The sequence below is a fragment of the Rhinatrema bivittatum genome, chromosome 9 (genome assembly GCF_901001135.1).
Source record: "Rhinatrema bivittatum chromosome 9, aRhiBiv1.1, whole genome shotgun sequence".
In the NCBI taxonomy this organism is placed as follows: domain Eukaryota; kingdom Metazoa; phylum Chordata; class Amphibia; order Gymnophiona; family Rhinatrematidae; genus Rhinatrema; species Rhinatrema bivittatum.
Genome location: NC_042623.1, coordinates 151522062 through 151549504, shown reverse-complemented (window position 1 = coordinate 151549504; position 27443 = coordinate 151522062). Strand labels below are relative to the sequence as shown.

The 27443-nt window shown below is 44.6% G+C and overlaps 1 protein-coding gene and 1 long non-coding RNA gene across 3 annotated transcripts in view; both read left to right on the top strand.

The window, feature by feature from the left end:
* The window catches only part of FAM124B (family with sequence similarity 124 member B), a 55766-nt gene extending 34066 nt beyond the window's left edge, over window positions 1-21700 (top strand). For both annotated transcript variants that reach the window (XM_029616990.1, XM_029616991.1), the window contains exons 3-4: window positions 8751-9493; window positions 19726-21700. In XM_029616990.1, the coding sequence (XP_029472850.1) occupies window positions 8751-9493; window positions 19726-20415 (1433 nt within the window). In that variant the 3' untranslated portion in view covers window positions 20416-21700. The remainder of the gene's footprint in view (window positions 1-8750; window positions 9494-19725) is intronic.
* Window positions 21701-23395: 1695 nt separating this feature from the next.
* Window positions 23396-26221, top strand: LOC115099404. The gene is made up of 2 exons (XR_003858767.1): window positions 23396-24511; window positions 24712-26221. It is a non-coding gene; the product is annotated as an uncharacterized LOC115099404 (long non-coding RNA).
* The last annotated feature ends 1222 nt before the right edge of the window (window positions 26222-27443 follow it).

Genomic DNA, 27443 nt, shown 5'->3' with positions numbered 1-27443 from the left:
TCGACAAGGCGATGCATTGACTCCAGGTTCCCCCAGCACCGATAGCGTACCGATAGTGGAACCGAGCACCGACCCGATTCCAGCAGCACTGGCACCGCTGCTATCGAGGATGGAAGCGTCTTATTGCCACTTTTCCACCGGTGGACCCCGGGTCACCGATGGCTCCGGCTGCCCTCCCCGGCTGACTCTTTATCATCGGGAGGAGAAAAACACTGTTCCGCATCCCTCCTTCAGGAGTTCTGCCCTCAGCCATCGAGATCGATGCTGATACCTCCATCGGCGCCATCGAGCCATCCACTGATGCCATCGATGCCTGCGTCAGGGCCTTCAGTACTTTCATCGGTGCCTCCGATTTATTCCTCCGATGCCTTCAGAGCCTAAACCTGGACCTTCAGGTATCCAACTACCCCGTCCCTCTACAGTTCCTAGAGCGACAGGTGCTGATCCTTATGATACCTGGACTGATGATTTTTTCACCAGACACCGATGATTTGCCTTCACAACCTTTACCCACTGAAAGTAGAAAGCGTTCTCCTCCAGAGGACCTTTCTTTCATAAATTGTTGTGAAGGACATGTCTAAATTGGTCCTCTTTCCAGTTACTGACGGAACAGGACGACAGACATCAAATGATGGAGTTGCTTCAATTCCTGGACGCGCCAAGGAAATCACCTCCATCCCCATCCATCAAGTCTTCTTGACCTTCTCAAAAAGAACTGGGAACATCCTGGCTCCATTGCACCAGTCCACAGGAAAACTGACTCTACCTGTTTGGTACAGTCAGCTCCAGGCTTTCAAAAGCCTCAGTTGGATCACCAGTCTGTGGTGGTTGAATCTGCGCAAAAAGAAAGCAAAAAGGTTCGAAAACTTATGCCTCCTTTCCCCCCCTGGCAAGGAACAGAAGTTTTTGGATACCATTGGTCGCCGAGTCTTTCAAGGATCAATGCTGATCCTCCGAATTGCTGCCTTACCAACTATATATGACCCAATATAATAGGGTCATTTTTAAGCAACTACAAGACTTGACAACCTCCATGCCTCAGTCACTTCAAGAAAACTTCCACACCCTACTTAATAAAGGTTTGGAGGCAGGTAAACATGAGATTAGATCATGTTACGATATCTTTGACACTGCAACCAGAGTGTCTGCAGCCGCTATTTCAGCAAGACGATGGGCTGGCTCAGTCTTCAGACCTTCGTCCAGAAGTGCAAGAACGTTTGTCCGACCTCCCCTGCATAGGAGGACAATCTCTTTGGCGAGCAGATTCAAGACAGTGGCTAACTAAAGGACCATCATCATGAAACTCTCAGACAGCTCTCCCAGATTCCTTCAGATTATCCTTCTAAACAGCCTTTCCGGAAGGACTCTAAAAGTCTTTTTATAGACCAAAGAAGTCCTACCCGCCAGCAGCCCAGATGCGGTCTGCGAGACCATTCCTCAGATCACAGTCTTGTCAAACCTGAAAGCAAAAGCCACAGATAGTCCCCCAACCGGGCCCTGCTTCTGGTTTTTTGACTCTCGCATAGAGAGCAGCAGCCAGAGTCCATTACCAAATGTCCAGTGGGAGGCCGCTTGTGCCATTTCAAACAACATATGGCAATCATCACCTCGGACCACTGAGTCCTAGCAATAATTGCTCAAGGCTATCTCAATTTTCTCTCCATTCCTCCGGATTCCCCACCTTTAATGACGTGGAAAACATCCGACCATTCATTGCTCTGGAGCAGGAGGCCTCCCTCCTACTATCTAGTCCAGAGCAATAGAACCAGTACCATTGCCTCAGCAAAGCCTCGGGTTCTATTCCCAGTACTTTCTAATCCCCAAAAGATCGGGAGGCCGTCCATCCAATTTTGGACCTACGAGCCTTCAACAAGTACCTTCAGAGAGAAAAGTTCAAGATGGTAACTTTAGGGCTCCCTGCTTACCTCTTCTTCAAAGAGGACACTAGCTCTGCTCTCTCGACCTCCAGGACGCATACACTCATATTGCGATAACTCCATCTCATCGCAAATTCCTGAGGTTTCTCGTAGGCCCCAAGCACTATCAATACTGAGTGCTTCCATTTGGCCTAGCATCTGCACCACAAGTCTTTACAAAATGCCTCGTCGTAGTTGCCGCCTTCCTCAGGACTCAAGGTGTTCACGTCTACCCCTATCTGGACGACTGGTTAATCAGGGCTCCGACTCAGCAATCCGCTCTGTCATCCCTACATCTCATCTTAAACACTCTACTTTCACTGGGATTTCTCGTTAACTACGACACAATCCTCCTTAGTCCCATCTCAAAACCTTATCGTTCATTGGGGCAGACTTGGACACCTTACAGGCAACGGCTTTCCTGCCTCGACAACGAGCCTTCACTCTCGTGTGTCTCTGGCGCATCAGCTGCCGGCTCAACGCGGCGCAGACTGCTCATCATTTTCTCATCCTTCTAGGATGGCCCGCCTGGCCATGAGAATCATGCAGTGGACTCTAAGGTCGCAATGGACCACAGTCCCTTCAGCCCCTGTCAACCATTTCCGCGTCACCGACTCACTCCGTCTGTCCTGGTCGCCTGGTGGAACGAATCACATCAATCTTCTACAGGGCTTGCCCTTTCAGGCGCCAAACCCTCAAATAACTCTAACCACCGATGCTTAACAACTTCGGGTGGGGAGCCCATGTGGCCGATCTCCAGACACAAGGTTTCCTGGTCTCCAGAGGAAGCCAAACACCAAAATAATTTCCTGGAGTTACGAGCAATTCAGTACTACGCTCTCAGAGTATTTCAGGATCGCCTGTCCAATCATGTCATCCTGATCCAGACGGACACCAGGTGGCCATATGGTACATCAACAAGCAGGGAGGGACAGGATCCTACCTTCTGTGTCAGGAAGCTGCACAGATATGGGCGGAGGCCCCTCTCCCCACTCATGATACCTCAGGGCCACCTACTTGCCGGAAGGGACAATGTGTTGGCAGACAAGTTGAGTCGCACTTCCAACCACACCAAGTGGTCTCTAAACCCCTCAGTAGCGAACTCCATCTTCCAACATGGGGTTATCCTCAAATAGACCTATTTGCGTCACCCCAGAATCGCAAAGTAGGCAATTTCTGCTCTCTCACTCGCAGCCAACATTATCCACCAAGAGACGCGTTCTCCCTATCATGGTCAACCAGTCTCTTATATGCATTCCTTCCACTTCCACTGCTCTTGAAGACTCTCGTGAAGTTACGTCAGGACAAGGGAACCATGATCCTGATAGCACCCCACTGGCCCCTACAAGTGTGGTTTCCAATTCTTCAGGATCTTTCCATTCGCAGGCACATTCCTCTGGGAACAGACCCGCTTTCCTAATCACTCAAAACAACGGGTTGCCTTCGCCACCCCAATCTTCAGGCCTTGTCCCTGACAGCATGATGTTGAAAGGTTAATCCTTCAGCCGCTTAACCTTTCTGATCCAGTCTCTCCCGTGTCTGATTGCTTCATGGAAGCCTTCCATGAGAAAATCGTTATTCCTACAAATGGAGCAGGTTCACGTCATGGTGCTCTTCTCAGGCCTTGATCCCTTTACCTGTCCAATCCCGAAGTTTCTGGACTACTTCTGGCATTTGTCAAAGTCAGGTCTTAAAACTTCCCTCCATTAGAATGCATGTCAGTGCGGTAGCCGCCTTCCATAAAGGTATCGGGATGTCCCTATCTCAGTACAACCCCCTTGTTACACGATTTCTGAAAGGCTTGCTTCACCTCAAGCATCCACCTCAACCTGGAGGTCCCCCAAGAAGGGGACCTCCAGGTTGAGGTCCCCTTCTTGGACCTCAACCTGGTTTTGGGTCGGCTCATGAAACCACCATTTGAGCCTTTCCAATCTGTGAACTTCGCTTTCTCACATGGAAAGTGATTTTCCTTTTGGCAATCACTTCGGCTTCGCACACAGGAAGTCGGATGGTTCTCCTACACTCAGGTATCGGGGATTGCCAGTCTCTCTCACCCCCCCCTCCTGAAGCAAGGCGCAGGGCGAAAATCGACTCAACATGTTATGAAAGCAAATCGAAATTGTACAAAGTAAACTTACTGCATGCTTCCAGCAGCCCCAGTCCTCTCTCCCCTCCTCCCGAGGCGCCCACCGCGGCTCCCCTGCCTCCCGGGGGCAGCCGGCGGCGAAAGCGGCTTCCAGCAGCCCCGCCGGCGAAGGTGCATGAACGCACGTCCAATTTGGGCGCTCAAGCAGCGAAGGCGCATGAGCGCACGCCGTGACCTGAGCGCCCGGATGGACGTCCGAGGTCACGGCGTGCGCTCATGTGCCTTCGCTGCTTGAGCGCCCAAATTGGACGTGCATGCATCTCCCCTCCTCCCGAGGCGCCCACCGCGGCTCCCCTGCCTCCCGGGGGCAGCCGGCGGCGAAAGCGGCTTCCAGCAGCCCCGCCGGCGAAGGTGCATGAACGCACGTCCAATTTGGGCGCTCAAGCAGCGAAGGCGCATGCGCACGCCGTGACCTGAGCGCGACGGATGGACGTCCGAGGTCACGGCGTGCGCTCATGCGCCTTCGCTGCTTGGGCACCAAATTGGACGTGTGTTCATGCACCTTCACCGGTGGGGCTGCTGGAAGCCGCTTTCGCCGCCGGCTGCCCCCGGGAGGCAGGGGAGCCGCGGTGGCGCCTCAGGAGGAAGGAGAGAGGACTGGGGCTGCTGGAAGCATGCAGTAAGTTTACTTTTGTTACAATTTCAATTTGCTTTAATAACATGTCGAGTCGATTTTCACCCTGCGCCTTGCTTCGGGAGGGGGGGAGAGAGGACTGGCAATCCCCGATGCCCGAACGTAGGAGAACCAGGCCCGAGCGTAGGAGAACCAGGCCCCACCATGTTACTCGCTTGCTCCAACCCACCCACTTATTTGACCGGAGCCTGCCTATTGCTGTCACATCCCTCTAACGCCAGGGTCAGGGTAGGCGGTAAATTAGCGGGTTAAAGACGCGGCAAAACAGTTAAAAAGGCGATAATCGGGCTGCACGTTACTGTATGGGAGGGAATAGCTAATCCGATCATTTACATATCATATACATGCCGCGGGCGGAAAGGGATACACGTCGATTTAAGGAAGCGGTAAAGATGGGTAAAAACAGATAGAGAATCGCGGGTTAGACTTACGCGGCCAAATTGTGGGTAGAAAGCGGGTTAGAAAGAGAGTAACCGCGGCCGCGCTTTACTGTATCGGCCTGTATGTTACTAGGTATATGGTATTAGGCCGATTACAAAATGTGTTAGATGTGAGCTTGGCCTTCAGAAAGCCATAAGTAAACTGAATTACAAGTTTTAAATCAGTAAACTTTCCATACCAAACAACACTAATTCCCAGCACTCAAACAGTATCAACCATGCTCATGAAAAGCAACACTGCAAATATTACACAAGGTCCTAAAACACCAATACACCTCCTGTTAGGAAAACAGAGCAAGTCAGGCTGCTAAACATCACTACACAGAAACTGCACACTAGCAGAATACCTCATCTTGGTCGCACATGCAGAATACAACCAGACTGTCAACCAAATGCAGAATAAAGAGACCATAAACAGAAACATCCAGACAAAAACTGAACTGGAAACTGCAACAAGCCAGATTCCATTTATAGTGCAACAGTGGGAAAACAGAATCATCACCATTCCTCAAAAAACAAATACAAGCAAGAAATATAAAACATCATTACATTAAAAACATATTAAAATTAATATTTAAAAACAGCAGACAAACTGAACATTCAGTAAACTCATAAAACTTGTTAAAACTTTCCCAAAAAATCAATACAATATTTAAAAAGAGCAGACACATCAAACACCCAATAATTAAAACTAATAAGGATATCCATACTATCCATACCTGTGAACTTTTGATTTCCAGTCGCACTGAGATTTTCGTGGAAGAGTGGGAGGAGGGAAACTGCACACAAACTTTGACCTCTCTTTTATTAACATACATGCTTGCTCACACTCGCTCACATTCTTCTCCCCCTCTGGGATGCACAAGCTGCAGCAGCCTCCACCTAGAGCCTGCACAGTCGATGAGACTACACTTTTCCCTTGGGACTTGGGCAGAGGCTGTGCCTGCTTTCTTCTGGCCAAATGGGCAAATGCTGCTCATGCTCCTTCTGGCTACAGTGATTGTGTTGCCTCCTTCCCACCCACTTGGGCCCATGCTTCAACTTCCTATGCTGGGCACACATGGACAGGTAGAACAAGGAGCTGCAATGGTCGCAGTCCTGCCCCTGCTGTATCACCCCTAATACTGTGGTGCTCTAGGTAGCCACCTACTTCTATTGGCCCTAAACTCAGTCTCATTCACATCCCCCACAATATATTTTTGCTGTTCCTGTCTTCCCCCCCCCCCCCTCACTCACCCCTATGCCCCTTTCCCCTTCCTTCTCTCACTCATCTGCTATTCCTTTCCTCTCTCTTTCTCCTTCCCCCTCACTCACCCCTTTCCCTCTCTCCCTCATTCCTCACCCCTCTCCTCTCTCACCTCACCCCTTCCCTCTTAGTCAATCCCCTTCCTTCCCTCCTATTCACTCATCTTCCATTCCCTTCTCTCTCTATCCCCTCCCCTTTCACTAATTCAACTCAGCTCAGCTCTCTTTCCCGTCCCTCCTCTCTCATTGAGAAGGGAAGGGGAGTTGAGCTAAGTGAGAGGAACCATAGCTGTTGAGGGGTGGAAGTTAAGCTTGGGAATGAAATGAAGTTTTCCTACAAAATATCATGCAGTACTGCAACTGAGCCATCAGCTACCCTCCATCCCTCCCCTCAAAAATGTTTTTAAATCTGATTTAAACCTCAAGTGTAATAGCTTAAATGAGATAGCAGTTCACATAATACATTCACTACTAAAACATAAGCATTGATAATGCCAAAAAAAATGTTGATTGACATGCCTGCGGGTCGTGTCCCCCCCCCCCCCCCGCGGGTAAGAAGAAAGGGAGCTGTTGGTAACATGCTCCTGGGCCGGAGTAGAGCTGTGCGGCCCCAAAGATGACTGCCCGCAGGATTCCTACCCTCCCGCTGGCAGTTAGAATTTCACGGAGAGGAGGACAGACGATGCACTAGCAGAAAAGGGAAGGGAAAGTGAGAGATAACTTCCCCTTGCTGGTCAAAATCAGGGTGCACTAATATCGGCTTCCAGAGGGAGGTGAAATCTGTGGCCTCTGGCTAAGGATTGTGGCTGTGCCAAACAGGAGGAGGGTAAAGAAAATTTGGGTTGGAAACACCAAGTAGTTGCAAATGAAGGCCTCAGGAACTGTAGCACCAGTGGAGTCTGGTTCTGATCGAGCTGGAAGTCCAAAGATCAGGAGGAAGCTGTTGTGTTTCCCCCTCTCAACCCACCCCCCAAAAATAATTAATTTTTGAATGTTAAAAAATGTAAATATTAATTCAGAAGTATTTCTCGTCTTTGCTAATCAAAATTATTTTTTAATGATAAATTATATCCACACTTGTTTTTGGAGGTGTTTAAAAGGAAAACACCTCCAAACTGAATTTACCGTAATTGAAATGATAACATTGCTGTATTTTCTGGCCTGCTGAATCCAAAATTTGATGGACCTGCACACTGATGTATTTATGGCACTGAAGTGTAATCACGAATTAAAAAAAGTTTTAGCTTTTTGAGCATTGTATAATACTACATTTTAGCATTATAGGCTCTCAGGGTGTTTTAGATGCTTTAAATAACTAATATTTATTCCAGAGACAATTTATTAAATCTACCCTCAATGAATGTGATAAAATAAGAGACTTAAAAGATAACCTTCAAAGATCTCGCTGCTGCCCTATATACGCATGTATATGGACAGAAGGAGATCTTCTATAGTATTTTACAATCTACATGTATCTGGTCCATGCAGACTATAAGTGCACGAATATCTGCCTGCAACATACACGTGCATGTTTTAGTATGCTCTAATATTTGCAATGCATTTAAAGTAATCGCTTTCTCTACCTATTTTATAAACATACATGCAGTTTTACAACTGGTATGCATAAAACCCTGTTTTACATGCAGAAGTACGTTTATGTTAAAATATGCTCATCAGTTCTTAAAATCAGTTTGCCAATACCTCCACCAGTTCACCCAATCATCTCCTGTTCACCAAGACCCTCCTACTACTTCACCCTAAACTTCCCCATTTCACCTAGACCTCCCACCCAAAAGTAGCAGACAACAGATGCCTGCTATCAATTGCGCTAGTTAATTAGCAGGTGTAAAATTGTGCAAATAAGTTGCCTAATCTCTTATAAAATAATCATCTTACACGTGAACCTTTTGGACCTATCTTGGAATGCCTCAGACTGCCCCTTTTTTTGCGCCGGTAAATGTATGCATGAAACTAAAAATACCCGTGTACTTTTGATGTTCATAAAATAGCATATGGTCATATATGCAAATTTTACACATGTAACTGCTTTGAAAATTAACTTGTTACTGTTTAAAGTTTAATAACACCCTGAAGATTTTCTGACACTTGAACTGTGTACATTTTTAAAAAATGGAATGGAAAATCCAGAGTCTCCTAGGTTGAATATGCTGATAAATTGGGGACCCTGATCCCCAACACACATACATCTGCAAGTGTAGACATCACTGAGGTTGATTAATTAATGTTAACCCTGGATGTTGAGAAGTGAAACTCTGCACATGCATGATGTTTTGTTGATTTCTGAAACTGTAAAAACATTTTTTTTTATATTTTATGTATAATGTGATTTTCCAAAAAATATTTTTAAGGTGACTTTCCGTTGGATGAAAGACAAGAGTCCCTGAACATGACTGTTCATCTTCTTGCCAGCTCAGGAGATTCATTGCTTCTACAGCAAACAGTCAATCATCTTTTGCACTGGATATGTCCAGGTATTCAACTTTTCCTTGTGTCGGAGCAGGCTCCTACATTTAAGTACTATGAAAGACATCATAAAAAGAGGTCTGGCTTTCCAGGGATATCAGTTTTACTTTTTCTTCACGAAGACTTGGGTGAAGAGCGAATTGTGCAAGTGCATAATTTTTTCCAGCATCCGCCATGGCAGTACCACCACACTGAAAAAGCCAATGGTAGACTTTGCCCCTTCATGCTTGCCAATCAGGACTTTTATAGTCTGGATACCCATATGCCTGTCTGGGGTGTAAGGCAGGTTCATTATGGTATGGAAATCCTGCGTGTGACCTTGTATTGTAATTTTGACAACTATGAGGATGCAGTTAGACTGTATGAAATGATCTTACAGAGGGAGGCAACTACGCAGAAAAGCAACTTTTGTTTTTTTGTGCTGCATTCCACAAATAGTGTTTCTGTGCAGCTCTCCTTAAAGCAGCTGCCCCCTGGGGTACCCGTGGAGTTGAAGGAGTCATCTGTGCTGCAGTTCAAGGTGCAAGAGATTGGACGGCTCGTACCTCTCTTACCCAATCAATGCATTCCCATCAGCAGAACACGGTGGCAAACTCAGGACTATGATGGAAATAAAATTCTGCTTCAGGTACAGTTTTTGGGGGTTTTCTTTTTTTTCATTTGCATTTTAAATTTACATCAAGTACATCTTGACCAAGAAAAGAGGTGAATACAGAAATGGTACATTTCAGGGTAAACAAAAAAAAAAATAATAATAATAATAAGAAATGATTTCCCATACTTCAAGTCTACATTCAGGTACAGTTTTGATGTTGGTGTTTTCCAAACTCAGATACATTTTTGTAGTATGGTGTGTTGTACAGGGCTTTTTATAGCACCAAAATTATTGTTGTCATTATCATCATTTGTGTAACACATGCAATTGTCAGCAGTGCTGTATAGCCCCACATAATAGACAATATCTGCTTCGTGGAGTTCACGATCTAGTCAGGCAGATAGGGCACACAACAAGGAGAGGCTTTTGAGTGAGGGCAGCAAGACTGTGACTGCAAAGGAGTAAAGTGAATTCGACTGAGGATATGGACTATCATCAGATCTGATGTTGGGGCCATTAACTATTTAAATGAGGAGCATGTTTACCTACTGTGTGTATTTATTATGACTGTAGAAACACTAGCTTCTATTCTGTGATATTTCTGAGACTCATAAATAATTGAACATCTGGAGATTACCAGCTTTTATATTTTTCTTCTCAGGCTGTGAATGATTCCAGTTCAGGCACATTTGGCCCTGTCCCATAGAAATTAACTCTTGTACGTAAAGTTTTTGCACACCTCTCCATTTCGTGAACTAGATCTCCCTGCTTACCAGAAATCTTTGTAAATGTTTGACCCAGTTCGTCAGACCAGGGCTGCCAGATGGCTGCATGTCATCACGGACAGGCTGAGACAGGGCTGGTATGCTTTTGCATGTTTAAACACATACTTCTAATTGTACTTATTAAAAAAAAACCAAAACAAAAAAAAGAAACATGACAACAGCTCACTGTAGGCAGTTGGATGGCTTGCAGCCCTTTTCTGGTGTGAAAAGTAAGTTTGAAGTTAATTTTTAAATCATAGACCAGTTTGGTGAATTTTTTGAAAGAGGCTAAGATGCAATAAAATTTAAAGGATAACACATGTAAAAGAATTATTTGATGTGGGTTGTGTAGTGTGATTGTGATTTTGATTACCCCCATTTTTTGTGGATTGGTAGTGTTACGTGTTATATAGTGCCCTTTAGGTAACGGCAGACAAGGGGCAAGGTATGATTCTGAGAATGCAACCCAAAGACAGATGTGTTTCCCTATCAAAACTCCCATTCCACTTTGCAAGCAGGCTCACAATAAACAGTAAGTCACCAAAAGGTGAAATTCTTGTGTCATTACTTGCTGTGACAAATCTTCTTTTACACTAGAACAGAGTACTTTTAATGGAAAGTGAATATTTGTTTTCAAGGCTTATTTACTTTCCATTTTCTCAGAATGTGATGCTTTACTAATATCTGCTTAGATGTGATAAGGAAATGTCAGCTCTGATTACACAATATCACTGTAATAATTGCATGCACATTAGTGCAGATGATAAAGCTAAGAGTATAAACTGTAATTTTATTAATTTCATCAGTATCTCTGTCTGTTCTTCTGAGCCATCTCTAATTTTCTCACATTCATGCCGATGCAATAAATGGCTTTACACGCACTTGGATGCGTGTTTTGGATGTGCATCCAAAACATCTCATGCAATAAGGGGATTAGTGCATCCAAACCAGCGCATAGCTAATTGCGCTCATCACATGTAAATTCATGTTGATGAGGCTATTACTCCCACTGATGCAAAAAATTGCCACGTGGCCACGGCACCCATTTTAATGCTTCAAATTTAATGCCTGCCCAAGGTCTACCCAATCGGAACCCCTGCCCGCAGTCAGTGAAGGAAGTGACTACATTAATATTTATTTTTTTTTTGTCAAAATAATTTTTATTGAGTCAAGAGCAAACGATCAGGCCACAAAACAAGCAAAACAGCTCCACACTAGCCGCAGAGGTACAAGGGAAAATACCAAGCATAAACAAAACCCTCTCAAAACAGCATTTTCCCAAAAATGGTAAACAGATTACACAAACAATAACGTATTGACCGCTGACCCGTGACCCCTGTTGTCTTTTCCTTATTTTCCCCCACCACAGACCCCGAATCAGCAGTAGCAAGACCCCCCTCCCTCCTGAACAAAGCCCGCCGTGTAGAGCTTACTCTGCTCCCTACACGACTCCCGCCACCTATCCCCCCCTCCCATCCATCTCCACCCCATACACACATTTACCCACCCGTCCCCACCCCACCCCCCCTTCCCGACCCAAGGTCCATGGAATGGATTAAGTCCAATCGTTAGAATAGCCTGAGATGAGCAAGTTAGCTTGAGCCCCGCCTGGGAGTCCTTGAAAGAAGGCCTGCCAACAGTCTTCATACGTCTGGTCCCGTGTACGGTGCCCCGAAATGCAATCCAAACGCTCCATCTGGAGCCGTAAATCCCCCGACAAAGGTAAGGGGGGGGGTTTAGACAGGGCCGGGGGGGGGGGGGGGGTTAGGTAGGGGAAGGGAGGGGAAGGTGAGGGGAGGGCAAAAGAAAGTTCCCTCCGAGGCCGCTCCGATTTCGGAGCGGCCTCAGAGGGAACGGAGGTAGGCTGCGCGGCTCGGCGCGCGCCGGCTATACGGAATCGGTAGCCTTGCACGCGCCAATCCAGGATTTTAGCGGATACGCGCGGCTACACGCTTTTCTACTAAAATCCAGCGTACTTTTGTTGGCGCCTGATGCGCCAACAAAAGTATGCCAAATCGCGCTGTTTGAAAATCTACCCGTAAGTGTTCGGCACTTCCTGCTGATTGGTCCATTCACTGTCACATGTCAGTAAAAGGACCAAGCCCCTTTCAGAAGGCTGACCTGAAAGGGGATTGGTCCTTTCACTGACAAGTGAAAAGAACCAGTCAGGAACAGCCCTGCCAGTAATGGGGTGGGAGCTCTGGCCAGGCTGTTCTAGACGCACAGCCATTTCTCCTGGGCACGAATGCAGAGAGCTAGGAATGCACAAATTATCCATTGCACATCCCCTTTAGCGCTGCAGCTCATTTGCCTATTGCATCAAGCGCCCAGGATAGGAGGATGTGCATGCGTTCAAAAAACATGCGCCCAGTTTGGACGCATGTTTTTTATGTGCTGATAATCCATCAGCCTGATTATTTTTCCAGCTTTATCTATTCTGCCCTAAATCTGTTTGCCTTTCCCATCCCTTTTTAACACTCCCCACATCCTCAAATCCTTTTCATATGATACTATGAGGAAAGTAGCAAGACAGTTATCAAGTGAGCCTTCTTGGGCAGAGGGTAAATAAAACTATTCCATAACATCACATATAGCCCAGAAAGAATGTTCTGCTAAGCAGATGCGACTTCCTTTGTTTGTTTAAAATATTTCTGTTCTGATATTTACAGTGGGATTGTTCAGTGTATATTACAATAATTCACATAAAACAGCAAGATAAAACATAAAACAAACTATATAACTAACAAATAAAATCAACTGGTAAAAGGTTAGCAAGTTGCCTCTCCCCATGACCCTTTCACAAAGAGGTCAGATACCATAAGGACACCCAGTGAAGCTGTCACCGTAAGACTGTCTTTACTTCTAATCCTCTCTGAGAATTTTTGACAGGTCTTCCCAATCAGATCATGTTGCCTCCCCTTTCATGTGGGCTATCAGGATATCCACAATGCATGAGATAAATTTTGCAGAAACTGTTCCCAATGTATGCAAATTTATCTCAGAGTCATGCATATTCACTGTGAATATCCTAAAAACTCGATTAACTGTGGGGTCACCAGAGCATGTTTGGGAAGCACTGGTCTATAAGCATTATTTCTCCTAGGACAAGCAGGATGGTAGTCCTCACATGTAGGTGATGTCATCCGATGGAGCCCATCATGGAAAACTTTTGTCAAAGTTTCTAAAAGCTTTGACTGGCCCACTGAGCATGCCCAGCATGCCACTATCTGCCTGTCCATGTGAGGTCCCCCTTCAGTCTCTCTTTTTCCACAGTGCAGTTGCCTCGCGGTTCTGGAGCTCTAATTCTACTTAATTTTTGTCTTTTTGAATTGGGATTTTCTTCAGTCCCATCGCTGGGTCCCCCTTCACGGTCAGTTCCTCTCCTCAGCGGGGTAGGTACAAAATATTTTTCTGTCCCTTTCACAGTCAATTCCCGGTATCCCACTCTCGGTGGCCCTGGTCTTCGATCGCGCGCCAGTTATTTTTTCATGGCGTCGTCTGGTTTTCACCGGTGCCCCCAGTGCCCGTGGACCATGTCCATCATGGATCCACATGAGGTTTGCATCCTCTGCCTGGGGGCCTCGCACAACATCTGAAGGTGTCAGCTATGTGACCAGATGACCCCCAAAGGCCGTCGTGCATGCCTGGAGAAAAAGGAGAAACTTTTCGGTTCCAAAAAGTCCACTCCATCCACACCCACATCGATGTCCTCGACACCCGGCACTCAGGGGGAGCCTCATGACATGCTCCCCCTCGCTACTCCTCCAACTGCATCTTCAAAGGACTGAGGGAGCGTGAGTGTTCTTCTATAATCTCGCTAGTTTCCAGGACATTGGGATCCTCCGCTTCCTTGGTGTCGGAGAAAGACCGGGCTGAGCACCGTTGGAGATCCCGCAAGCATCGACACCAGTTGCCGTTGGCATGCAGCTCTGGTTTGGGTTCAATACCAGTGGCTGATATACCACCACCAAAGAGACCCCTTGGCCCGAAGGCCCCGTCCTTCGATATACCTGGGAGTCCGTATTGCTTGATGTTGATTCCCCTAGAGTAGTGGTTCTCAACCCTGTTCTGGGGACCCCACAGCCAGTCGGGTTTTCAAGATATCCACAATGAATATGCATGAGAGAACATTTGCATGCACTGCCTCCATAGCATGCAAATTTTCTCTCATGCATATTCATTGTGGATATCTTGAAAACCCGACTGGCTGTGGGGTCCCCAGGACAGGGTTGAGAACCACTGCCCTAGAGTATGCAAACATAGGGGGGGATTGAGCTCACTTTAGTTGTTTTTGCCTTATAGAAAACCTTTGCTCTTCGCATTTTTTTTCATGGTTTTCCCTTTGATCTATTGCCGGATCCTTCTTGGTGCCTTACCGAAATGTCTCAAATCAGGGTTTTCGGCATCTCAGGTAAGTTTCCTTTCGCAGTCGATTCCCCCTGTGGTGGTGGTGCCTCAGTGCCTGCTGGCCATTGATGCCTGCCACAATCGCTTTCAACTAATGCCCTTTTGTTTCACCCAGTCATGGCCATGTACAGTTTTAGCTGATGCCCCCAGTGCCCGAGAAGTGTGTCTTTCACTGATCCTCATGAGGTGTGCATCCTCTGCCTGGGGATTGCATGACATCCGGGGTTGCCACTTGTGCACCCAGATGACCCCGAAGGGACATCGGCTTCAACTTGACAAGATGGATCAGCTCTTCGGGTCGAGGATTTCTGAGCCATTGGCATCTAAGGACCTCATAGCCACAGTGATGGATACCATGCCATCGATATTGGCAGGACCGTTGGTTCCATTGAGGTCGCCAATAGATAGGGGCGCTGGAGACCAACTATTGTCAATCTCCTCTGGGCCGAGGATGCCAGGTTCATCATCTTCAACCTCGGTACCGGGGAAAGACTGGGCCGAGCATCGAGGGAAACCTAAGAAGCTTTGGCACCAGTTTCTGTCGATGCACAGTCCCAGCACGGGAATGCACCAGCTTTTGCCAAGATGTCCCCGAAGTGGCCCTGTGGTGAGGAGTGCCCATCCTCTATCAATGCCCAGGGTTCGCAATGGGCTCCACTGGTCCTGATGCCAGTTGCCAATCCCCCTCGTGTGTCTGAGGAAGATCTGGCCACCCCTCCTTCCTCCCAGTCAGTGTTGGCATTGGCAATGTTCGAGGAGGAGCAGGAGCACCGAATCCAACTGGCAGTGGAGCAGGCACTGCAGGGCTTCAATCCTGTGACACCTATAGCACCAGAGCCAGTGCCGCCCATCCTCGTACCACTTCTGGAGAAGCTCAATGTGTTCATCAGTGCATTACCAGCCCAACTGGCATCGGTTCCCGGGGCGGCATCGGTGCTTCTACTCTGGGGTGGGGGTCTTTGGTCTGCTCAGGAATGTTCTTGGCAAATCAGCTTCCTGGAGCTTTGGGCGATCTGGTACATGCTATGGGCTTTCAGAGATCAGCTGTCCAACAAAGTTGTCCTGATCCAGACCAACAACCAGGTAGCCATGTGGTATGTCAACAAGCAGGGAGGCTAAGATCATACCTTCTGTATCAGGAAGTGGTCCAGATCTGGTCGTGGACCCTGTCCCACGGTATGGTGCTCAGGGCCATGTACCTAGTTGGGATGGAGAACATGGAATAGGACAGGCTGAGTAGAGACTTCAGACCCCATGAGTGGTCCCTGGATCAGGGGGTAGCAAATCAGATATTCCACCTCTGGGGGAACCCAGGCATAGATCTGTTTGTGTCCGCCTGCATCAGGAAGGTGCCTCTGTTCTGCTCCCTGTACAGGTCAGACAGCAAATCAGCCTTGGATGCCCTTGCCCATCATTGGGGCAAGGGTCTTCTGTATGCATATCCTCTTATTTCCTTAGTGATGAAGACTCTCTTGAAGCTTTTCAAGGACAGAGGGACTATGATCCTCATAGCCCCTCATTAGCCGAGACAGGTCTGGTTTCCACTCCTTCAGGAGTTGTCCATTCGGAAACCGATCAGTCTGGGGTCTTCCCCAGATCTCATCATGCAAGATCATGGCAAGCTGCGGCATCCCAACCTCCAGGCCCTGTCTGCAGCCACTTGTTTTTTCAGAAGATGTGTCTAGGGTCCTAGTGACTTCTAGAAAGCCTTCCATTAGAAAGTCCTATGGACTGAAGTGGAGGAGGTTTTCCGTGTGGTGTGAGCAGAAGGCCCTCTATCTGTTCTCTTATCCCACACAAAAACTGCTTGATTACCTTCTACACATATTGGAGGCTAGCTTGAAAACCAACTCCATTAGAGTTCATCTAAGTGCAATTGGTGCATACCAGCAAGGTATAAATGGTATGCACATCTCTGTACTGTCTATAGTTGTATGTTTCATGTGGGGCCTGCTTCCATTGAAGCCTCTCTTAAGGCCTCCTGCTGTGTCTTGGGACCTCAGTGTGGTGTATCTCAACTGATGAAAGCTCCTTTTGAGCTGCTGTGTGCCTGTGACCTGAAGGACCTGGTCTTTAAGGTCATAATTTTGGTGTCGGTCACTTCAGTGCGCAAGGTCAGCAAGCTTCAGGCCTTAGTAGCTTATCTACCTTATACTAAATTTTATTATGACAGGGTGGTCTTGCGTATGCACCCTAAGTTCCTGCCTAAGTGATGATGGATTTCCACCTTAACCAGTCAATCATCCTGCCAATATTCTTTCCTAGCCACCATTCGCACCAAGGCGAACGAGCACTGCACAGTTTAGACTGCAAGCGAGCCTTAGCCTTCTATCTAGAGCGGACAGAAGCCCATAGACATTCCAGCCAACTTTTTATTTCTTTTGATAGGAATAAGTTGGGTATTGACATTGCCAAACAGACAATATCCAATTGGATAGCAGATTGCTTCTCCTTCTGTTATGCCCAGGAAGGACTGCATCTTGGGGGTCATATCAAGGTTCATTCTGTCAGAGCCATGGCATCGTCAGTGGCCCACTTGCGAGCAGTTCCCATGGAGGAGATCTGCAAGGCTGCGACATGGAGTTCTCTCCATACATTCACATCCCATTACTGTCTGGATAGGGTTGGCCGACGCAGCAGTAGGTTCAGCAAGTCTGTACTTTAGAACATGTTTGAGGTGTAGAACCCAAGTCTTCCAACCTAGGGCCCATTGTTTGGATTCAGGCTGTCTCCCCCTCTGTTACAAACAACACCAGTGTTGTGCCCTTTGGCACCTGGTAAGGTGTCTGTTGGTCCCCTTTTTGTGCCGAGGAGCAGCTTGTAGCTAGGGATTCACCCATATGTGAGGCTTATATCTTGCTTGTCCTCAGAGAAAGCTGAGTTGCTTTTTGGACAGCAGGTTGTAAATCCTCACGAAACCCGCCCGCTACTCCGCGTAGTTGGGTTTCTCCTATTATTTTATTTTAATCTTAATTCTATGTTACAAGATTGAAGGGGGACTCCGCATAGACGCATGATATAGGGCATGCTGGGCATGCTCAGTGTGCCTAGTTAAAGTTCTAGAAACTTTGATACGTTTTCCACATCCATGCTCCATCTGATGATGTCACCCATGTGAGGGGACTAACATCATGCTGTCCTCGGAGAATACCTGTTACAGGTAAGCAACTGCTATTTGTCCAAAACCATGTAAAAAATAACTGGGTGGTTATTGATGGATAGCTTTAAAATTAACATCAACATATGCCTACAGGTTTCAAAAAAAGCTCACATAATCATTTTTCTGGGGAAAAAAGGCTCTTGAAAGGTTTGAGTCTCTTTTCTGACCCAGTCAGTGGGGTTTGGTTATACTGAAGAAATGATCTGTTACACCTCTGAAGAGAAGTTGACTATCACTATTGTAGCAATCTTGTGCTAGTGCAAGAGCAATAGCAAGGGAGGAGAAGACATCCCTTCAGGCTTTGGCCAGGCATGCCATCTAGGAAGAAGGGCTTAAAATAGGATAAAGGATGGTGAAGGAGAATGGGAAGGACTTTACCATGTAGAGTCCTCAGCTCTGGAATTCACTACCAGAACACCCAAGTTCACAAAACAACACCAAAACATTTAAAAAAGAACTCAAAACATGGCTCTTCAGGCAAGCCTTCAAAGATGGAATCGGCTAAACACACTTACCATAAATAACCCCTAATACTATTACGGATAGTTAAATACTATTACAGATAATTATATTACGGATGACGATAAACCATTTATTGCTACTTAAAATGTTGGCTATTTAATGTTAGCTATTTATTATGCTTCTATTTATTAAGTTTGGCTATTTAATGTTAGCTATTTATTAAGTTTGGCTATAAACAATTTGCTTCCGTATACTGTTATACCAGTTGTTACTTCACTTGTAATATGTTGTTCTACCTGTAAACCGGAGTGAAGTCCTCTAGCTAAACTTCGGTATATAAAAGCCTATAAATAAATAAATAAAAATAGTAAAGAAGATGACATCATAGACACATTCTTTAAGGATGTGATGTAGTAAGACTGGAGTAAAAAAATGTGTACTGTATATCAGGGCACATTTTCTTAATGTGTTTGCTAAATTAACTCCAGATGTTGTATGCTAATAGTATGTAAATGCATCATCAGTTTAAAAAAGACACATAAACCTAAAAATGTGCTAAAAAATTAATATCACAAATCAATTATGTTTAATGTGCACAACTCATGGTTTATACCTAGGAACATGATTTATGCACACAGACCAAGATTTAGAGGCACAAAACATGTTTTGAGTACATAAATCATGGCTAATGCGCACTGTTAGGGAACTAATCTTGTTTTGTTCGCATCATGCAGAAACTATTATTTGTGCGCGTAAAAGTTGTACCCCTACGTTGTGCACACAAACATGAGTTAAGAGCACAATTTATGTGCTTAAGTTTTCTGTACCAGCCATGCGTTAGGATCACAAGTTGTATGCATGAAACTTGAGTTAAAAGCATACATTTTTGCTCATAGGTCATGCACGGAAAACCTGCATAAAACATGTTTTACACCGTAAATCCTGAGTCCAAGGCCTTGGCTCTGTGAACTCCATATTCAGTCCCATAGACTAACACTAGCCTCAAAAACGTTACTCCAGCTCTGCCCAGGAGTTACATTTCCAGCTTTAAGAAAACATGAGTTAGGCCTTGATTAACATGGGATTTGCATGGAGGAGTGCTAAACTGTGCACATATGTTTTTTTGTGCACAAAACACTTTGCTACATCAAAAGTAAAGTTGTATGCACAAAATGTGTGCAGCACTATGCACTAACATGCATGCACAGCCTAGTGCACCTTATTACATTGGGGCCACAGTAACAGAATTATATTTCCTATGTTTATGGGTTTAATTTTTGCTTTTTAAAGAAACAGTAAATTCAAGTCAGTTTAACCCATCCACAGAAATAATTAAAAAAATGGTTCATCCTGTTTATTCATTTAATTAACCTACACGTTGACCTTTGGCAGTAGAAGAAGGTAAGAGCATTACTACATTTGAAGGCATGATGATTTCTTTTTCTCTTAATTATTTTTGTTTATGTGAACAGGTTCAGGGCAGTTCAAGCAACAGGCATGGCTTGCTTTCCCCTCAACAGGAAAACGCGGGTGAAGAAAAGGACCTGCACAACTTAACACACCCTAGTCGAGAAACATTTCCAAACAGAAGGGCAACAGGTGAGAATACAGAAGAGCTGCTGCCAGTCACCGCAGATCAGAAAAACAGATATAGTCGAAGTGAGAAGCATGGGGACAATTTTGGTGAGACTTCGGAGCAGAGCGAAAGTCTGGCTTCTGGAAGCTCTTGTAGCACACCCCGAAGTGGCTCCTGCTGTTCCTCGCAGGGCGGCAGCTCAGCAGTGACCTCAGAGCTGGACGTATCATTTAAGTCCAGTAGAACTAGCCAGGAGCCCAGCTATCAAACCCGGGAAGCAGAGACCAATGTCGACACAGGATTTACAGTGGTAAACTCCAGTTGCAGCCTGTCATGTCTTAGTAGGTTTTCAAGAGATTTACAGTCTAGCCTTCTTTCTCATCCCAGTCAACAAACCTATTTATCAACTGCTTCTGGCACAAGAACCAACTTGCCCTCTGCGGAGAGAGCCCATCACTCTTTATTAGCTGTGAAAAGGAATAAAGGGCCTGTGAAAGCAGACTCAAAGCTTGACTTGTACCTAATGGGGATATCGCAGACACATCTTGGTAATGGAAAAGCGGAGGAGGAAGAATTTTATATATGAGTTGAGGGTGTATGTGCCCTACAGACTTATTTTAAAACTAAGAAATCAAATGCTTTGAAATTGGCTCATAAGAGGCTGGCTGCGTATGTCTTACAAATTTTATGCTGTAATCTTATACACAGCACATTCCTTTCCCTCTTATTGACCTTCCTTTGTAATTAAATGGAACACTGTGCTGCCTTTGTCAAGACTGTGGGAACAAGAAAAGAAACTTGGAGATTCCGGAATGTAATCATTTTGTTGAATGAAAAATGAATCAAAGCACTGGAAAATGGTGCTTTCATGCACTTTAGGCATAGATGCATTGTAGTTTAGTGTACAGATCTTCAAGAGTCTCATGTTTATTCAGTTCAGCATGATGTTTAATTTGTGCAGTTTATAGTGGTTGCCTGCAAAGACTCTGCTGTTGTCTGGATCATCCAGTAATTTCATATGTTGGTGCTTAAGTAGCATAATTCCCTGTTGCAGTTGAAATGTCACCCAACCATCGCACACTGTGTGCCCTGCTCCTAGCAGAATGACACTCGTAGCCCTTATGATACTATAAAGAGTCAAATCTAAGATAAAATGTGAACATATTCTGCATATTTGCACTTAAAGGTGCAGTGGCTTTATCTGTTAAGAATACCCTCTAAAGCTCCTTAAATTCAGTGTTCTTAAGAGCAGTATTCTCATGACACAAATTATGTCCATAGGAAGGCATTCACTGCATTTTGGAAAAGATGTCGTGAATGCATCTGTTCTAATGCACTCTGTCCTGTGCATTAGGTGAAACCTTTAGATAGCAAGTTATCTCACCCTGCTTACAGCTGACACTTTCACTTTAAAGAGGTCACCATGTGCGCCACTGATCAGCTCCAATTTCTCTACAGATTCACAAATTGCATTCTAGACTGGAACTATACTAGCCATGATGTTACAGATCAGGCACTGGATCAGTATATATATGTATGATGGAATACCTGACAGTGTTATCAATACAGCTATTTCTGGGACAACTGGAGATTTGAGGGAGAGCTGCAGAAAGCACTTTAAAATTAAATGTTGTATTGGTTCCATTAAACACCCCATTGTTGGCTTTTGAAGCACTGCAAGGCAAAGCAGAGCGTTCTTTTAAATATGAGACTCACTGTACAGCGTGTGCATTTTTGTCAGGATCTTAAATGTGCATATACCAGCTGAAGCAACTGTGACTGTATGTAGTTAGTGCAGTTAGTGTAGCTGGGTTTAAAAAAGATTTGGAAAAGCTCCTGGAGGAGAAGTCCATAAAGGGCCATTAATCAATAGGGAATAGCCACTTCTTGTCGCTGGCATTAGCAGCATGGGATCATTTTACTGTTTGGGTATTTACCAGGAACTTGTGACCTGGATTGGTCACTGTTGGAGTCAGGATGCTGGGCTTGATGGACCCTTGGTCTGACTCAGTATGGCAGATCTTATGTACTTATGTATTACGCTCCATCAGGGGCAGAGATCAAACCTAGGACTTCAGAGTTTGTATCAGTTTTGGAGCTCTAGAAATTCCATGCATTCAAATCTGGAAATATTCTCATATTTTAGAACGTCTGTGTTGTAATCATATCCCCCATGCTCCCATGCTTTTAATGTGGGGAGGCCTTAGAAATAAAAAACAAACAAAATCTCTTCCTCCAAACTGAATAAGACCTGGATCTTGGTACCACCGTGCACTTAAATATGCAGCCCTCATGATAATGGCTGGAGAGTAAAGATGAAAAATTCAGACTTTCTGTCTCCCTGCTGTCTGATTCCATTTGATATCTAATTAGCTTAGTAGTTAAATCCCCCTTTTTTTTTTTTTTTTACTTGCTTGATAACAGCACAGAGAAAAGGTGGATAGTCATTATTTAATGATATGTTCTGCAGAAAAGAGAAGACAGCCTGAGCCTTCTCTTCTCTCTCTAGAGCAACTGAATGTAAAATGATTTTTACCCGGTAAACTCAGGAGGCACAACAGAAATCACAAAGCATTCATCCTATAAAGCCGCCCGAAGGACTCGGTAATGATAACGCACTTTTTTTTTTTTTGGCCAAGGGACACTCTTCATTTGGAACTGTTTCCCAGGAACCAGGTAATAAACTCAGCCCATTCCTTGGTGCAGAAGGGCCTTTTAAATCCAATTAGATCATGAGGCGAAGCAGGGGGTGAGATGGGCAGCATTCTTTTTTACGTGGCCTCTTCAGCAGTTTTGGTGCTGAAACTTAATTCGTAAAAGATTTAAAAAAGCAAGAATAGCCGCCTCTTAGGGCCTAAAGCATCTTCGCCGTTTCCTAGCAGTTCATTTGCTGCTACGTGAGGATGCACAACTGAAGTACTGGGAAAGACTGGAGGAGTCCTGCCGGGACTGCAGGGGAAAGGAGTAGCTTTAGAGACTGGAAGCAAAATGGAAAGACTGTAATGTTAATTGCGGTAATTACTTTGATAATTAGACAAAAAGGGGTAGATTTTCAAAGGGGTACGCGCATACCCCCCGAAAACCTACCCCAAACCCCCCCCCTGCGCACGCCGAGCCTATCTTGCATAGGCTCGGCGGCGCGCGCAAGCCCCGGGACGCACGTAAGTCCCAGGGCTTGTAAAAAGGGGCGGTCAGGGGCGTGGGCAGGGGGCGCGGTTAGGGATCGGGGGCTTGTCCGGGGGGCGTGTGGGCGGTCCGGGGGCATGTCTGAGTGCCCCGACACAGCGGCCTGTGTTGGGGCCTGTCGCGCCGGCGCTCGTAAGTTACTACTGCCCGGAGGCAGTAGTAACTTCTTCGATAAAGGTAGGGGGGGGGGTCTAGATAGGGCCAGGGGGGTGGGTTAGGTAGGGGAAGGGAAGGTGCGGGGGGGGGGGGGGTAGAAAGAAAGTTCCCTCCGAGGCCGCTCCGATTTCAGAGCGGCCTCGGAGGGAACGGGCAGCGCGCGCAGGGCTCGGCGCGCGCAAGTTGCACAAATGTGCACCCCCTTGCGCGCGCCGACCCCGGGTTTTATAAGATACGCGCGGCTACGCACATATCTTATAAAATCCAGCCTACTTTTGTTCGCGCGTGCATATGTTTTAAAAATCTACCTCAAAGGTTGCAGCTCTCTTGGATCTTTGGGGGTCATGGAACTGCTTTGCTCTCTTTTGTGTGCCTTTGCTTCTCTTGACCTTATTCTCTCACTTCTTTTTCCAAGCCTTTAACTCCTGGGGTTTTTTTTCCCTTTTCCCTCATGTGTATTTCTTTTTACTTCTTTCGCTTCTCTTTCTCTCCTGTAGCCCTCCTCTCGCTATTATCACTTTTCTCTCCTGTCCTTCTGTTTCTCTTCTCTGTGCCTCTCTTCTCCGTGTATTTCCCCTTCTTTCCTGTACAGGCTTCCTAAGGAAAGAAGGGAATGTGCTACTCAAGATGGAACATAGAACAGTTCAAATATTTCCTTAAGTCAGGATGTTAGTTTGATATATCAACCTCATCTTAATTTAATTACAAATAAATTCCAAAACAGTTCCTTGAAGTGGGTCTTTAAAGACGTATTTAAAATGTAGCCATAGAGCTAAATCTTCCTTTCAGGATTGGAAAATATCTGTAATGAGAAGTCATGTCATAATCCAGCTGCTTTTCTTTGATACTGTGGTAATGCTATATCCCTCTGTTTATGATGCCACTAACTATTACCAGTGAAAATTATTGTGATATTCTATAGCTTCACTGTAGGCTTAACTAAAAGGAGAGAATAGGTTAAAAAGTTGAAAAATATTGTCTGAATTCCAAGATTGGCAAATTTCAGAAGTGGCCAGGAAAACATGAAAAGCTCCAACCCAGTAGTCCTTCCCTATCAAGCTTTCCCCTCCCCCAGCCTGAGGCCCCATCACGCTCCCTCCTGCTACCTCATTTTCTTCTCTCACCCCCAGCAAGGATGCTGATTCCCATGCTGTCTAATGAAAAACAGAACAGTGCAAGATCATGGGCAGCTCATGGAGCCCTGAAACACAGATCCAAGTGACTGGAGAGGCCCAGAACAGCTTAAGAGAGCAGGAATGGTCCCAAGGCAGGCACCAGAAACCAGAAAAAACAGAGCCAGCATCCTAGATAGGAGTGAGGGGGTCCTGGGTGATTATCAGGTAAACACTGGTTTCATTTTTTTTTTTTCATTGGAGGGAATTTTATCTGCCTTTTTCAATTTAGACCGAAAACAGTATGAAACTTAAGTATTATTCTGGTGATGCCATTTTATTAAAGACCAATCTCTGGCTCTGCTATTGAGTTTTATTCCATATTTGTATAGCTTATTAGTGAATATATTTTTCTCTTACACCATTAGGGGGGAGGTGCAATAATTTCCATGGTGTGTTATTATAATGACATCAACCTTCTGCTGGTGACTGTCCCTTATTACCAAGGTCACATAAAGTTTCATGAACCATCACCCACTGAAGGGAAACTGGAAACATAAGCAAACAGATTTTAACTTTTGGCAAACCAGATAAATTTGGAAAAAGAAGACAAGAATATGTACATTCAACATGTAAACATTTGCCTGTAAGTGCCTTAAAATGTGATGTAAAAGATTTTATGCCAGAGAATCTTCTTCCCTCTTTGCTTTTGGATGCTCTGCCTGCTAGTTGGAAATCATGCTGTATTCTCAAGTGACACATAACTATGAATAAAGAAAATTACTTGAATGCACTACTGAAATAACAGTTCTAGCAGGATACTGAAAATATAACATTTGCTGTCTCTCTGTGCACTGTAAGTAGCTAATTCGCTGGATCAAAGAAAGAGAGGCTCATCTTCCAAAATGAGTTTTTCTGATTTATTTTTCCTTCTTGTAACTGGATTCACAGGTAAAGAGTGGTCTTTCAAAGAAGTACCAGAGCGCAGTCTCACACAGACTTCAGGAGGTCATAACTTATGCCAATTGTGGCAGGGCTTCCCAAATCTGTTATGGGAAACTTCTCCCCCCCACACACACATATACACAGGCAGTCAGGTTTTCAGGATGTCCACAATCAATATACATCAGATAGTTTTGCATACACTGGAGACAATATATGCAAATTATATCTCATACATATTCATTGTGGATATCCTAAATCCCTACTGGCTGCAGAGTCTCAGGACATGGTTGGAAAGCCCTGGCCTATGGTAAATCTGCGGAGAATGATCCAAGACAACTGGCCCTTGAAAGCTTGTGTCTTTCCATCTGATAGTCACTATAGAATTGGATGGCAATTTTTTATTCATTTTTCTCCTTTTTTACATTTTTTAAATTTGATGTTTTTGTATACTACATTTGCCTTAAAATGTATCAGTTATTTTGCTTTTTTTATGATAACAGTGCTGCCAAGCTGTATAGTATAAAAGGAGGAGTTGTATGAAATTGATTTGTTCAGAGAAGAAACTCCATCATACCTTAACTTTTTTTTTGTGGTGCAATCCTGGTTTATTCTGTAAAGAAGCTGCTGCAGTGATCCTGTGCCCCACATTAGTTAAACAAAAGGCACATACTTTTAATTCATAGGCAGTGGAACAAGGTGGGCCACAGTGGCCATAACCCCACCAACATTTTGCCCCACATGGCATCAGAAATTAGGGCGCTGAGTGAGTAGGTGTGAGACCTTGATTTGTTCCCCCCCCCCCAATTAAAAAGGTGTTCTACTCCCCCTATTTTATTTTCTGTAAAGATAGATCTCATTTGAAATACCTATCACCAGAGGTGGCTGACTTTTTACTTTTATATTGAAACAACAAAATGCACAACTTTTTTTGTTATTACATGCAACAATATGTCTTGCTAATAAAATGTACAATTAAATGTTTTTGTCCTTGTTGATTAAAATATTTTTTTCTCTGCTCTCAGGTATCCTATTCAAAAGAACTTCTTTCATATGAATGTATTTAATTTCATTTTTTCTGATTGGATGCATGTAGTTTTCAAGCAAATATTCAAGATAAATTGTATACATCAAATTAATGTTTTAATGTTGTCAATATTTAAAAAGTACAATGGCATTCCTAGTCCTGATCTGAGGACAACTGGCTTTACTAGTTATTTTTTAACTTAAGGGTCTTGATTTCTGAAAGGGTTTGACTTTGTTACTAGATAAACAATTTTTAAATAGAAACTTGAATCTTTGCTCGCTCTCAGATACATAGGATGCCTTACACAACTATAACGATTAATAACAGGATGAACATTCCTTCTCCCAAAGGGAGACTCAAGTAAAATATCCCCAAAAACCAATAACCTACCTGCCTACAATCTGTATACTAATAGAAATGCAGATAAAATGTATGAATTGACACCAACAGCATCATGTTTATAGAACAGAAAGGCAATAAGAGATGTTCACATGGAACCATAAATCATTTAACACTGAATAAAGCTATCATGATTAGCTGTAAGAAAAGCCAAAATCTTAGTATAGCATGGATTGAAAGGATTTTAGCATCTCAGGAGTCTTAAATCATAAACTATAGAGACATGTACAACATGAACTCGGGCTTTATAGCATACATCAAATTCACCATGAAAATTTAGCAGAATAAGTTTGAGTAGTGAAGATCTTCTCAAATGAGACCAGGATGCCATATGACTTTGTCAAATGGGCCAAAATAACCATCATTAGAAGAAAACTAACCAAAAATGTCTCTTTAATGGAAGACTATAGTATAAAAGAATACAAACAGAAAGACATTTATAAATGTCTAGGAGTAAATCAATAGGCAACAATCAATCATAAATCATTGGGACAAAACACAAACTAATACTGAAAAGTGCTTTAACAGCACAGATCTATCAATTAACTTGACATAGAGCCTTGGACTCATAGACTGACAACAACCAGTTGGAGATAAGCATAAAAAAGCTCCCATCAGCCAATCTACAAGAACCAGTATGTGCCAAAATTGTATATTCCAAGAGCTGAAGGAGGTATAGATCTTATAGATGTAGAGCTACTATGGTAGACCTCCAAGCATACTTAATTGCATTGACAGATTCAAATGCTCCTTAACAAAAACCACAAATAGCAAAGCCCCCTTCATCCCAGA